The 13,460-nt window shown below is 39.3% G+C and overlaps 1 protein-coding gene across 1 annotated transcript in view; it reads right to left on the reverse strand.

The window, feature by feature from the left end:
* Positions 1 to 11,052, reverse strand: part of atrnl1b (attractin like 1b) — a 61,336-nt gene extending 50,284 nt beyond the window's left edge. Inside the window, exons 1-9 of the mRNA XM_088439491.1 lie at positions 10,127 to 11,052; positions 6,015 to 6,098; positions 5,599 to 5,712; positions 5,174 to 5,302; positions 3,460 to 3,668; positions 3,197 to 3,371; positions 1,530 to 1,617; positions 1,200 to 1,461; positions 170 to 353 (exon numbers count right to left, since the gene is read on the reverse strand). Of these exons, the coding sequence (XP_088295617.1) occupies positions 170 to 353; positions 1,200 to 1,461; positions 1,530 to 1,617; positions 3,197 to 3,371; positions 3,460 to 3,668; positions 5,174 to 5,302; positions 5,599 to 5,712; positions 6,015 to 6,098; positions 10,127 to 10,338 (1,457 nt within the window). The 5' untranslated portion in view covers positions 10,339 to 11,052. The remainder of the gene's footprint in view (positions 1 to 169; positions 354 to 1,199; positions 1,462 to 1,529; positions 1,618 to 3,196; positions 3,372 to 3,459; positions 3,669 to 5,173; positions 5,303 to 5,598; positions 5,713 to 6,014; positions 6,099 to 10,126) is intronic.
* Positions 11,053 to 13,460: the final 2,408 nt, after the last annotated feature.

The following is a 13,460-nucleotide window of genomic DNA, read 5'->3' on the forward strand; positions in this document are numbered from 1 at the left end:
CCCTTGAGGAGTGGGAATAGAGGTTAAGTTCAGCAACAATGGTTGCCTTGGTAAGCTAGCTCCTTTCTAATAGTTGAGCGGTTAAAAAAAAAAAAAAAACATCCTGAAAAACACATTTCAATTAAGAGACCAAACTGATTTATACCCAGCCCGTGGTGGACAAACCTACCACGTGCGTGTGTTGACATCATAGCGATAAAGGTCGTCCACCAGGCCAAACTTGCTAGCCGGCAGCGCTTTGTATCCTCCGTGGATGTAAATGCTGCCGCTAGCTTGATAATATGTGCTGGTGTGGCCGTAACCGCCCTGTGGAATGGCACCTTTTGTCTCAGGTACAATCCAAGTGTTGGTTCCTGATGGATGAAAAAAGAATAACATTTTAAACTTGATTTATGTCATTATATTTTTTTCAGCTGTCTTTGTTTTTATTGGAACCTAACTGTGTATCGGTACCGGTTTTTGGCAGAAAAAATGTACAGACGCTCCTCTACATGTGAATGAGTTAAGTTCCTGAAGCCTGTTCATTAAATGAATTTGTTTGAAAATTGTAATAAAAATCAACCGAGAAAAGAACATCATTCATAAAAAACAAACAAAACAAAAAAATAAACTGTTATTTAGTGCATTGAGAGCTTGTCAAGTTGACCGTTAACACTCTATCATTGCTTCTGAGAGGAACTTCAAAATAAAAGCATAACGAAGCCAATCGCATCACATACTTCTTGGTATGTTGCAGCTTATTTTGAAGAACATTTCCTGCTGAACTCAAATGGAGAGGATGAGCAGGCAGCATGTTCTCCCAGTGCAGTATTTCAGAGCACTTCAGACCCATCGCTATGAGTTACTGCCGGGTAAATGTATCTATTCTGCTTGGATCCTTTTACTCTTTATTGAGCGATATCAGTGCAAAAGATCAGTTTTATTGGGCGCACCTGCAATAAACTACCAGTAGGGGAATAACGTACTGGACGTCAGTCACAGAAAACGCGTAAAATTCAAAATCTGACTCATAGCCAACTCTGCTCATACCTCTGAAAGTTTGTAAGCCGAATGTTTGTATGTAAAGGCGCTTTTGTGCACTTTGCATCCAGCTGAGTGGTTGTTTTGAACTACTCAAGAAATAAAGTTGAAATAAACACAATGAATTGATGAATTTGTGAATAAATAGGGGATGACCATAATTCCCCAGGAGGACTTACTCAGATTATACTCCTGAACGCTGCTGATATAGCTGTAGAACGGCGAGTAGCCGAAGACGACGAACATGACCACCTCGCCGTTGTTCAGGACCACGCAGTGCGCCGTGTGGCCCTCCACCGCGTACAGCTGCACCTGAGCCGACGTGGCCACCACGGGGTTCTTCCGCTGCCACGTGCGAGTGGGAACGTTGAATACCCACAGTTCATCCGTCACGTTGGCCCAGCCGGATTCCAGCTTCCCACCGAACATGAAGATGTCATCCTGAGCATAGGAGAAGACGCGTGATGCAGATGCTAGCTTTTGGTTACGCAATACGGGTCAGATTTTACTTGGTAGGAGGCGAGGGAATGACTGTATCTTGGCGTGGGGCCGCTGTTGACTAGCACTGTGTTCCAAATGCCGCTCTCCAGGTTGTAGCTGGAAAGACATACCATGATTAGCTAATCGAAAATGGAATCAAAACAAGATGGGAAAATGAAGCTTCGTGAAGCAACTTTAGATTTGGTCTCCTCTAAATGGTTGTTTTGGGTTAAAAATAATCACAAAAGCGGTGGAAATGTCATCAATTTCCCCTGCCTCTAGGATCCAAGAGTGCCATCTAGAGGAGTCGAAAAATATCACAAGTGCTTCATGAAGCTTCGTTTATCTATCGCTCACTGAAAAGTTCCCGTACAAATAAACACAACCTGCAATGCTGGATGAGAATTTTTCAAGGAGGAAATAATGGGATTATTCATCTGTTCCTGCAATGAAATTATTCATCTATTTTGAGCAACAGGCAGTTTTGGGGATACTTAAAAGTATTAAGGGCCCGAGTCCGGTAGTTCATAAAAATAACAACTATAAGTGTAGACTGACTAATAGTATAGATTTGTGGAAATTATGAAATTTACAGCAATTGTGTGTAGTTCTCTTTACTTCTTACATTCATAATCCACAAAAACTGTCTGAAAGATTTTTTTTAATAAAATATTTTTGGGGGGGAATAATGTTTTGTCAATAAAAACAATTTTAATACACTAACAAGTTTCAAATATATATCCTGTATATATATTCCCCCCCAACAAAAACTGCGCTGAGCAATAACATAAATGCATAAAAAAGAGGAAGTTAAAAAGTGTCAGAAATGTCTATTAATAAAACAAAACAAACATGTTGAAGCAGTAATTGGCTGTTATGCTGCATGTTTATAACTGCAGGTAAAACATGTTTAAAAGTGTTTTTCCAAAACCTTTGTATCAAATTCATAATAGTCTTTTAGTAAATTTAGAAACCCATTTTGATTTCTCTACTGGAAAATGCATTGAATGTTTTGAAATTGTTGTGTGAATGTTTTAAAAATGATAAGTTATTCTTTTAAATACATTTAAATGTTTGGCCTTTCAATGTGGTATTTTGCCTTTTATAATGTGTTTTTGTTTTTTGTTTGAGGTTTCTGTTTTACTCTTTTTTTGTCATGCACTGTTTGTTTTTTGTTTGTGATTTCTTTTATTTTGTTGGATTTTTATTTTTCTCTTGTTTTGTCTTGTAATGCATCACTGTTTTTTCGCTTGTGATTAATTTATTTTTTGTTCATCATTTTTTATTTGATGTTGCGTTGTTTAATATGCGTTTGTTTTTTGTCTGTGATTTCCTTGATTTGAGGTTGTATTTTCTCTTTTGTTATGTGCTTTTGCGTTTCGTTTAAAATGACCATTTTTTTACAGCAGCTTTACTTAGACCCACAAGCCTTATAAATAAAAATAAATGTATAAATAATATACAATAACGTGAAATAAAAAATAAAATAAAAAAATAAGAGAATTAAAATAAAATAAAAGGCGTGGTGAAAGAGATTATGTGGCACTATGTGAGGCACATTGCGTATAAATTGCAAAATACAAATAGAGCTGCTTTGTCTTTCCATGATAGTTTTTGCAACAGAACCATTTTTTTGCATTGGATCTCATCAGTGTATCAAACAAAGCGCTGACTGAGTGTCAGCAATGTGGCTTACTTGAGGATCATCTGGAAGGAGGTGACGTTAAAGGTGTATCCGCCCACCACCCACATGACCTTATCCAGCACCACGGCCCCGTGGGACGCTCGGCCCAGCGAAGTGCCGAAGGGCTTGACGCCGGGCAGCACCCAGAACGACTCGGTGGACGGCACCGTGAGGGAGCAGTCCGGCCCTGAGGGTGAACAAAGTCGCAATTTCAAAGTTTATTAGCACACATTTAGTATTGTGATGTCAAAGGTGGAATTCCTGACTGTTGTGACCTTGCCAGCTGTCGTTGCACACGCACAACTTCTCGCCGGTGAGGTCGCAGTAGCCGTGGTCGGGGCTGCCGCAGTTGTTGCGGCAGTACGGTATGTCGCAGGCCTCGCCCTTCCAGTACTTGTCGCACTCGCAGTACACGCGGCTGGCGGCCGAGTTGCCCGGCGTGCACTTCCCGTGGCCCGAGCAGTTGCTGGGACAGGAGTTGATCCTGGATACATAAACCACATTGTTAAAATCCATTTTGACCAAATTTAATCGTAATACATTACTTTTTTTTCAGCAAGGTGTAAACTGGTAATAGTTTCATGCAAAAATGTTCCTTTTATAACGTTTAGATTTGTATGGTTTTTTTTTTGTTATCGAGTTTCAAAAAAATCAACTCACTCAAAAAGTTCACATCATATCGTTCCAAATCTGCAAAACGATTATTTGGCCTATCGCAATTTTCTTTCGCAAAGGGCGCTATAAAACCTACAGGTAGTTTTTACAACTTAGCCAAGTCTGCCATCTAATGGTGAATATTGATATTGCAACAGTTCACGCCATGTTCATGGTTAAGCACCCGCAGGTTCACATATTTACAGTTATTTATTCTTTGTTTTTTTTGGGGTGGGAGGGTGATCTTTTTTTTCCCAGGATTTCTCCCCATCCATCATTTTCTTGTAAATAATTCTTGGTGTTCGCAAAAACATTTATTTGTCCCCTCTGAGAAATGTATTTGCAAAAATAAGTCTTACGGCATTTCATTTCATAGAATAACAAATGAACACATCTACAGCCAGACAATCACAAAAAGTTTGAAAAAAATAAGCAAATAACCCAAAAGGAAAAATCGGAATCATAATAATAGGAGCACTGGGCCTATACCTGGCCGTATTTCAAGGTTTTGGTAACCGCAATGGCAAGAGATATAAGTACTGGACACTCTTGAGGCTGTTTTACAATAATGAACTAGAAATTTAAATTTAGAAATCATTTAAAAAATGCCATTGATTTAATTTTCAGGAAAGTGCTATATTAAGATTACCATATTTCCCGCACTATAAGGTGCACCGGATTATAAGGCGCACCCTCAATTAATGGCATATTTTAAAACATTTTCCACATATAAGGCGCACCGGAGTATAAGGCGCACCCTCAATTAATGACATATTTTAAAACTTTTTCAATCACAATATAGTAATACTCAAAGTAATAACAATAATAACTCAAATAATAACTCTAAACTCTCAATAGCATAATAAGTCAATGTCAATATGACCAACCTTGTTCAACTGTAAACACACAAACGAAACAGGAAAAGCTTACTTTATCATTTCGTTCCCCGTCTATGAAACCCAATCTCAATATTGATCCATATATAAGGCGCACCTGATTATAAGGCGCACCTTCAGCCTTTTTAAAAAATTAAGGCTTTTAGGTGCGCCTTATAGTGCGGAAAATAAGGTATTTATTATTATTTTGGGGTTTTTTTTGGGTGGGGGTAAGTAATAGTAGCATCAATCCTCTGTATTGACTATTCAGGAGTTGAGTACTTGTGCTGGTTTTGGTCTGAAAAAAAAAAAGGCGGACATTGAACAGCCCTCATAATAATTTACATATTTTAAATGAAGCAAGGGGCCACTCAGAGTGTGGTTGGGCCGATCCCTGGATTACACTTGAAGCTTTCCTGCCATTGTTGTAAAGGATGGAAAAGTCGAGCCGTGCACTTACGAGTAGAATATTTCAAATCCTGTCAGGTTGTAGGCAGCGTCGCTGAAGAAGTGTAGCAATGCATAACCCGACGTGGTCTCCACCTCAGGGACGGTCTCGTTCCCTCGCACCTCCGGTACGACAAGGCCGCTGTGAACAAAGGCACAAAACCACCTTTATTTTTAACACGTGTGAAAAATGCACGTTTCTAATGAGAAAATTGCTAATAAATTTTCCTAATGGCCACAAAAGTCAATACTGTTGTTTTGTACAGTAAATGTGCAACCCCTAAGACTATTTTGAAGTACAAAATGGCTGGTATCGATAGCATAGTATCGGCACATTTTCACCTTGAACAATAACAACAGTAAATTTAAGGGAAAGCAAAACACAATATGCTTGGATTGGAGGATTCTTTTTCCTTATTTTTCCCCACAGGTTCTCACCTGAAAACGGCAACTAGGGGCGCGTATACGGAGTCTCCATCATAAATGTACATGTGGTCCCAGTTACATTCGGTAGCAAAGTGGTTGAAGCGTAAGCGAAGCACTGCATTCGGGCTGTGTAGAAAACGGGAAACAATACAAATTAAGCATTTTGCGGCAAAAATGAATTTCTTGAACGCTAGTTATAATCGGCAAGATATTTCATCCATTGTACAGCAGTACATAGCAAAGGCAATGTTCTTGACAGCAACAGCCTTGTCCTCGCAGACCGCGGTTGCCGTGGCAACTCAGCGGATGTGCAGGTTCAGCCATGTCGCCCCCCGCGTCTCTCTCTGAATCACCGCCAATTAAAAGCCAGCGGTTCAAAATGGATACATTCTGTTCTGCTGGGCTTCTGAACATCAATAAGTACTTACTAGCTCTCGATAAGCCAGGTGCACTTTGTTTTGTACTTGTAGTTGATGGGACCGTCCGTCAGGAATCCCGAGGGCTCGGTCAACCTGAAAATGAAACGCGGAAGGAGGGCAGATTAGTCGCTCCGGGCGCAACTCGGTAATTAGAGGTCGTGGGTGACGTCACCATCCTATACGGCGCGCCTGGAAAATATTCAATGCTTCACATTTTCCAAATTTTGTGACTGAAAAGGATTCTTTTTTTCCTGAGACACTTACATGTCATACAAATGTTATGTACAGAATTTTCAGGGGAAAATGTGTTTTTTTTTATCCATTTTCAAATTCGGATGAAGGAGAAGAAAAGGTTGAAAAAGTCAAGCCCTGCGTATACTTGTATGCAGCAGCAGTTATTATCCACAGCGACGCCATATAAAACACAAATGCAGTAAATGTTGCTTATCAGTACCATTCAGCGACAAAATGTCCCAGAGATAAGCACAATCTTCCACCCACTCAGTAACAGGACAATACGCTTTGAAAAAAAACTTCTTTCACTAAATTACATTATGGCTGCGGCACTTTTAAGTTAAACTCATTTAAAACGAGATTTATAAAAAGACAAAAGAAAATGATGCCTTCATATTGACTATGTCGTTTTACTACCTGAAATGGTTGTCTGAATTTATTTCATTTATAGGTCCAGCTCTAAGTCAAAAAGAAAACAATAAACCCCACCAAAAATGCCTGTTTTGTTATAGAAATAAAGTACCATATTGTCTTGGCTTAAGTTATAAAATTAAATTGCATTTTGTTAGATTTATCATCTGTTTGAGAGGAAATGTGTCATTTTTTCATCTCAGCTAAATGGGAAATGGTGGTTACACAATTTACAAAAAAATGGTTGTTTGCATCATAAACTAGCAACATTGTTTTCAATCTTTGTGGAATTAAAAATAAAAAGAATGAGTGTTTGAAAATAATGCTATAGGACCCCATAACAAATAAATTCACACACACAAACACACATCCAAAAAAAGATTTTGTACTCTGAGGCCCACACTGTTTTTCTCACCAATAATTTTCCACCTGCACTGCTTTTGTAAATTTTTTGACTGCATATAAAACATAATGCTACTTTTGATGATGACATCTCGGAATTTTGTCGTGCCCCATAGAATTGGTGGATATTTTTAACAGAAGCCCGTCAGCTAATCTGAGAAGAATAAAGACCAAATGGAAGAGGTGCTTCGTGAAGCTTCGTTTATCCATCACTGCCGTATTTTGTGCACTATAAAACGCACCGGATTATAAGGCACACCTTCAATAAATGACCAAGTTTAAGTTGTTTTTATATATAAGGCGCAGCACATTATAAGGCACATAGAATAGAAGCTACAGTCGTGGCTGAGGTTGCGTTATTCATCCACTCGATGGAGCTGCGCTAAAGGGAATGTCAGTCAAACTTTATTAATAGACAATTAGAAATTAAAAATAAAGATGATTTGTGGAAAGTACAATCTAAAGAATGGGGAAAAAAATACATCTTGATTACATTAAAAAAACTGTTTAGATTAATCTCAAGATAAATCAAGAGATTAAAAGGATATAATTATGATTCGATTGAATATTAAACTTGAGAAAATTGAAGACTTTTAGCTGTGCCTTATAGTGCGGAAAATACAGTAAGTTTCGATAGGAAATAATACCAAAGCATTCCAACAAAAGAGCCATTTTCCCCACCATACAAAAAGCTCAAGTCCTCCAAAAAAATGCTTCCCAGCATTTTGATAGATTTTCTTTCTTTTCTTTTCTTTTTTTTAATCTTGTCACGTTGCTACACAATCGGCATCCAGCATAAAAACTGCCGACAACTTACATTGTGCAAAGCTTTTGTTTGTCTTGCGGGAGCGTGGGACCCTTAAAAAAAGGCTGACCAATTGAACACCAGCGGCGAGTTGAACATCTGCTCATTAACTCATTGATGGTGCTTCGTCGACACAAAATAAACCCGAGACCACGGCCGGTGAAAATGTCAAACGAGTTTCCAAAAGAAGACTATTTTCCCAAGAAGTTGCATGCTTGTGGTTTCCTCAAATTGAGTCGAAAATATGACCAACCGTGTCGGCCCCCCAAGTGTCTTGAGGCCACATCCAATGAAAATTCTTACTGATGCCAGGACCGTTCACTACTTCCTGTTTACCAATGTCACCCTACTTCCTCTCCAACGTCAACAGGATACTGAATAACAGTGATGGTCAAACGAAGCTTCATGAAGCAAATGAGATATTCTTTGACTCATCTTGATGGTAGTCTTTGTTCATAGAGAAATTTCATACACTCCCACTGAATTGGTGTTGATTTTAAAACCAAGAGCACAATCTAGAGAAGTAAAAAAAATAACACAGGTGCTTCATGAAGTTTAATTTTCCCATCATTACTAGCAAAATACAACAGTGTGTATTCATTTTGCTGCATAGTTCATATTCTCCAAACACAATGATAATCAGAATTCTGTGTTCAGATAGTAATGCAAAAAAAAACAAACTTGAAATGACTTCCAATTTAATATCATCTCCACAGTACAATATCTATAATATTATATATTTCACTTTCAAGAGAGCACCTCAAGGATATTGTAATGCGCAATCGCAAACTCAATTAGTTAGCCAAGCCCTCAATGTTAACTACAAGTCAGAATTTCCATCAGCTTGATTTCTTTTTTTTAATCGACTTACCTATTGTAATATAAATTACAACTGGCATCCCATCTCCCTTGAAAGCAATTTACCTCACGTAACATTTTTTTTTTTGGGCTGACGTGGTGGGAGAGGAGAATGCTAAAATCATCATCCAACAGTTTTCTCTCACACTCTGCCTGGGTAAAATGACATAGAAGGGTTTGTTTAGGAATGGTGCCATCTGAGCTCTTGCCACCCGCAAGTACGTGTGACGTTATGGTTTATTGTTTATTGTTAAAAATGGTGAAGCGGCCTATACAATTTGTAAAGCCTCATGAGGGATTCCAATTGGAGAATAATAGCCTGGATTTACAAATAAAAGTAAACTGACAAAAAAATTGTGACAACACCTGGGACAAGCAGGAAACCACAATAATATCTTAAAGGGGACGTCAAGTAAATAAAAAAAAAAATCAACTATATATATATATATATATATATATATATATATATATATATATATATATATATATATATATATATTTTTTTTTTTTTTTATGTAGCCTCATTTTTGTAGCCATGGTACTCTGATTAATATTGTGTTTGTGTAACATGAATTAATTATCAAACCCAAACATTTTTATTCATCTCGAGCGGCCATTTTCCACTTGCTGTCAACTGAAAATGACATGACATTTGTTCAGAGCTCAGGTAACAAATCATGGCGCAGCTTGTGAATGTCACATGACCGAACACTGTTAACGGTTGTTATTTTTCTAGCGTACCCCCCTAACCAGGCCACAGCTATTTTGAATGAAAACAAAACAAAAATTAAAATTGAGTTATGCGTCAATTGTGTCATTTATTTGACTCTGCAACTACATTTGTAGTGGTCAAGTGCCCCCCTCCTGGGCTACAGCGTTCCTGGTTTATGTTTTTTTTCAAGTGAATTACTAAGTTTTGTCGTCCTATCTTTACGGCATCAACAATTCTCATGACCTTTGATTATGGTGTTTTGCCTCCCTCTTCAGGTGCTTTTAGGTAATTGCTCTTATTTTCTGTTCGCGTCAAACTGCCTGCGCTGCAACGTGTCACTAAGATGCGGGTCTACTATTGGCCGGCCTCACATTGTCACTAAGATTTGGCTAGTCTGGTGGAAAACCACAATCACTACAAAAATACACATCAGCAAAAACACTCAACAAAATGATGGCGTACAAAGTTTTACCATGCAGTCACTACCCCAAAATCAAGATGTTGCTTCATGTTCCAATTAAATAGCTCTTAATTTGAAAAGGGAAATGTACTCTTCCTACTATTGAATTAAAAACTGTTCATTTATATTTAGACGTTGTGGTTTTCACGTATTATTGATGCTGCAGAGTTATGACATTAATGGTGTAATTTTGACAAGCATATTGAGACATTTCATGCCACGATTAATAGCAAACTTACTTGAATCTTCCCTGGCAATGCTGGCACTGGTCTCCCACCCATCCAGGCTCGCACACGCACGACCCGTTGACACATTTTCCGGACAAGCACGACTTGTCACAGGCTTTGGGCGGCGACGAGTGGGCGAACACCACCAAGTGGACCAGAACCCACACCGCCACCAAGTATCGTCCGTAGGGCTGTTTAGCCAAACATCTCCCGGCTGGATCCATTTCGGGGGGCAAAAAAAAAAAAAAAAAAAACGAGAAGGGGAAGCAGCAGCTTTGGAATCGTACTTCAAGTGGGACTAGAAAAGTTCTGCATATTTAAATGCAAGATTCTGGAGTCACCTTGTTGGGAAAAGCAGGCAAACGAGTCACACATGGACGTGGGTTTAAATGTTCATTTACCCGAGAGCTAGCGCATCATCTGTTAGCCTGCTTAGATTATCCGCAGCGTCCCAGCATTGATTCATGACCGCTGTCTTTTTTCCCCTCTATCCTTCTCTCTCTCTCTCTTTCTCTCTCCCTTTCAAATCGCAGCCATTTTTAACGCGTCAACAATCCTCAAGACAAGCCACGGGGAGTCGTGCCACGCCGCGAGTCCTTCCACGAGCCGCGTCCACCGAGCCGGATGTCATCCGCGGTGAGAACAAAGGCTCGAAGCCCCCCGGTACCCCTTGCGAGGGCTGCGGCCGCCAACATGGATGTGGAGGTCCGGGGAGGAGGAGGAGGATGAGGCGGTTCGTACTCTCGCCGACTCGGGGGGCACTTGGAGCGCTTGTTGGGAGCCCGCTGGCGCCGCTCGACGTTGGTTCGCCGCTCAGAACGGCGACAAGACTCCCGCGGTGGTTTATTTTATTCCGAAATGGGAAGGAGGCGAAGAAAATCGGCGATGTTGCTGAATAAACATGACAAAAATTGGCAGCGAACGCGTCTCTAGACAGCTCCTCAGGTTGGAGAAAACTAAACAGAAGGTGCGCATGCGCAGGGGAGACCGACTGCCATTTAAAGGGACATGTAATCATTTTTTGCAAAGGACCCCTTTAAGGAAAACATATCTGTCAAAACACTGACCTTTTTAAACCCATATAACGGTTATGTCTTTATTATGTAATCGTATCTTTGCCTACAGCATGCAGACTTGAAATGAACTACAATAAGTCATATTAACAATCGTTTCCAAAAACACCTAAACGTCTCCTAAAAAGTATGCGCATGCGCATAAACTCCACAATAGATTCCTGTATTCTCACCAAAAGATGGCAGTGCCAAACAGTAGTTTAAACCAGCTACAAAGCACGAATCATATATGAACATTTTGTTTTACTAGTTTATTTAAATTAAAAAAAAAACAATGTATAAGAAGAGGCAATGTAAAGAGAGTTGTGATGTATTTTTAAGGTGCTTATTTGTTCTATATGTACAAAAAAAAGGATAGTACTAATAACATTCTTTCTTTGCTAGTCTCCATTTGTAAATATATATATATATATATATATATATATATATATATATATATATATATATATATATATATATATATATATATATATATATATTTACAAGAGCAATTTTAAAGATAAAAACTGAAAGATAAAAAGGAAGGAGGGTAAGGAATGTACATTTTAAACACGATAATAATAGGGGGAAGAGGGCTGACGTATTAAAGTTAAGCAGTGGTAATGGTCTACTTCACGCAAGAAAAAAAATGTAAATCTTGAAAAATTTAAATCAGCGATTCTGAGAGTGTAATTTTTTTTGCAGGGTTCAGCAAATGTAATTGAATACTTATTGGCGGTTGCAGTTGTCTTCTTTTCAAATTAAGAGCAAAGTAATTGGAACATGAAGCTATTTATTGCTAAATTGTGTTAGAGCGACTCCTTTGCCAAACGATTTTGTTACTTTACATGGATACGCACTGTGTCAGTGATCCAATTGTCTGGCAGATGAGTCAGGAATAAAACAGGGTGTGCAGCACTTAAAAAAAAGCTTGAGAATAAATACAAATTACATGAAACACAAAATAATCAAAATAATGATCCATTATATTCACAATTTAAGTATTAATAAAATACTGCAGAAAATAATGAATTGAGTTAGTTATTTATGCTTTTAAAAAAATCCACAAATTTACAGCTCATCTGCAACACTGAAAAAAAACGGACAGATGTATTTGAGCCATTTCATCCAAGTCAGAGCCTGTTTATGACTTATTTTAAATAACTGCCCGTCATATTAAGAACATTATGAGCCGGAACGAACATTTTGACACACTTAAGTACCCCTCCCTTTTTCGCAGCGGGGTTAACTATAAAGTAAAACCAATATTATTGCAGCGTGACTCTTCTCATCTCCGCAAGGTGTTTGCCTCGCTCTCGACGTTCCCCAAACAACGGGGAGGCAGCCAAAAGAGACACTGGGCTTGGTTTTCTTTGGAAATTCCCAGACGGAACAGTCAGCCCAGGCACCAGATTAGATGAAAATGTTCAAATGAAAGGCAGGGGGAGGCGGCCGGGTTCGGGAGGCTTTTTTTTTTTCTTTTCAGACGTAGCGACTTGGCTGAGTCCCAAGAATTGACGAGGGTTCAATTTGGAGTTGATTCATTGACCTTTGACCTGTGATTCACCAGCGAGGAATGCGCCAACGGCGAGAAAAAGGCCGAAAAGTGACACACTGTTCGATTCAAAGCATCCAACGAAGCGTCCCCTTTTCTCTTCTCGTGGACCAACACCAGCGAACGTAAATCACAGACTGTATTTGAAAAATCCTAAAGACTCAACGCCACCCATGCTGCCTGAGCTCTTCCAAAGGTCTGCTGCACTCCAGGAATTCCCCTTGCTGGCTTATTAGCAAGACACTTTGTCTGCCGTGGACACGGCGCGAGCGGGCGAGTGGGGCCGAGACCACCCTCCGTTTGGGGCTCACGCAGAGACGTCATTATCGTCGTCGTTGCAGGCTGCGAGAGCAAAGTACAAACTGTATGTGCCTTTTTTCGAGCGACATAGTCATGCCTTCACATTCCTCAACCATTTTGTCAAAGGCATTTCACGTTAAAAGGGAAAGCATGGAAAGAAGACTTTAAGGAGCTGAAATTTCACCCAGATGGTGACGACGTGTTACAATTTCAACAGTTATTCATCACGCTACTAGAATTGTGCCATCTTTTGGCTTAAATACTTTTGAGAATTATGTGGAAGAAAACGACCCAAAAATGGTCAAAATCATGCACAAGGGCAAAACCTGTAGCGTGTATGAGTGAGTATGAGCGCTCCTCTTCTTCTTCCTGTTCCCCAGGGTTCAAGTTCAGGTCCCTAACTTTTCATTTTGTACGTGTTGCCATTAGGTGACATCAT

This window comes from Hippichthys cyanospilos, chromosome 17 (assembly GCF_059441005.1).
Source record: "Hippichthys cyanospilos isolate Australia breed blue-spotted pipefish chromosome 17, RoL_Hcya_1.0, whole genome shotgun sequence".
In the NCBI taxonomy this organism is placed as follows: domain Eukaryota; kingdom Metazoa; phylum Chordata; class Actinopteri; order Syngnathiformes; family Syngnathidae; genus Hippichthys; species Hippichthys cyanospilos.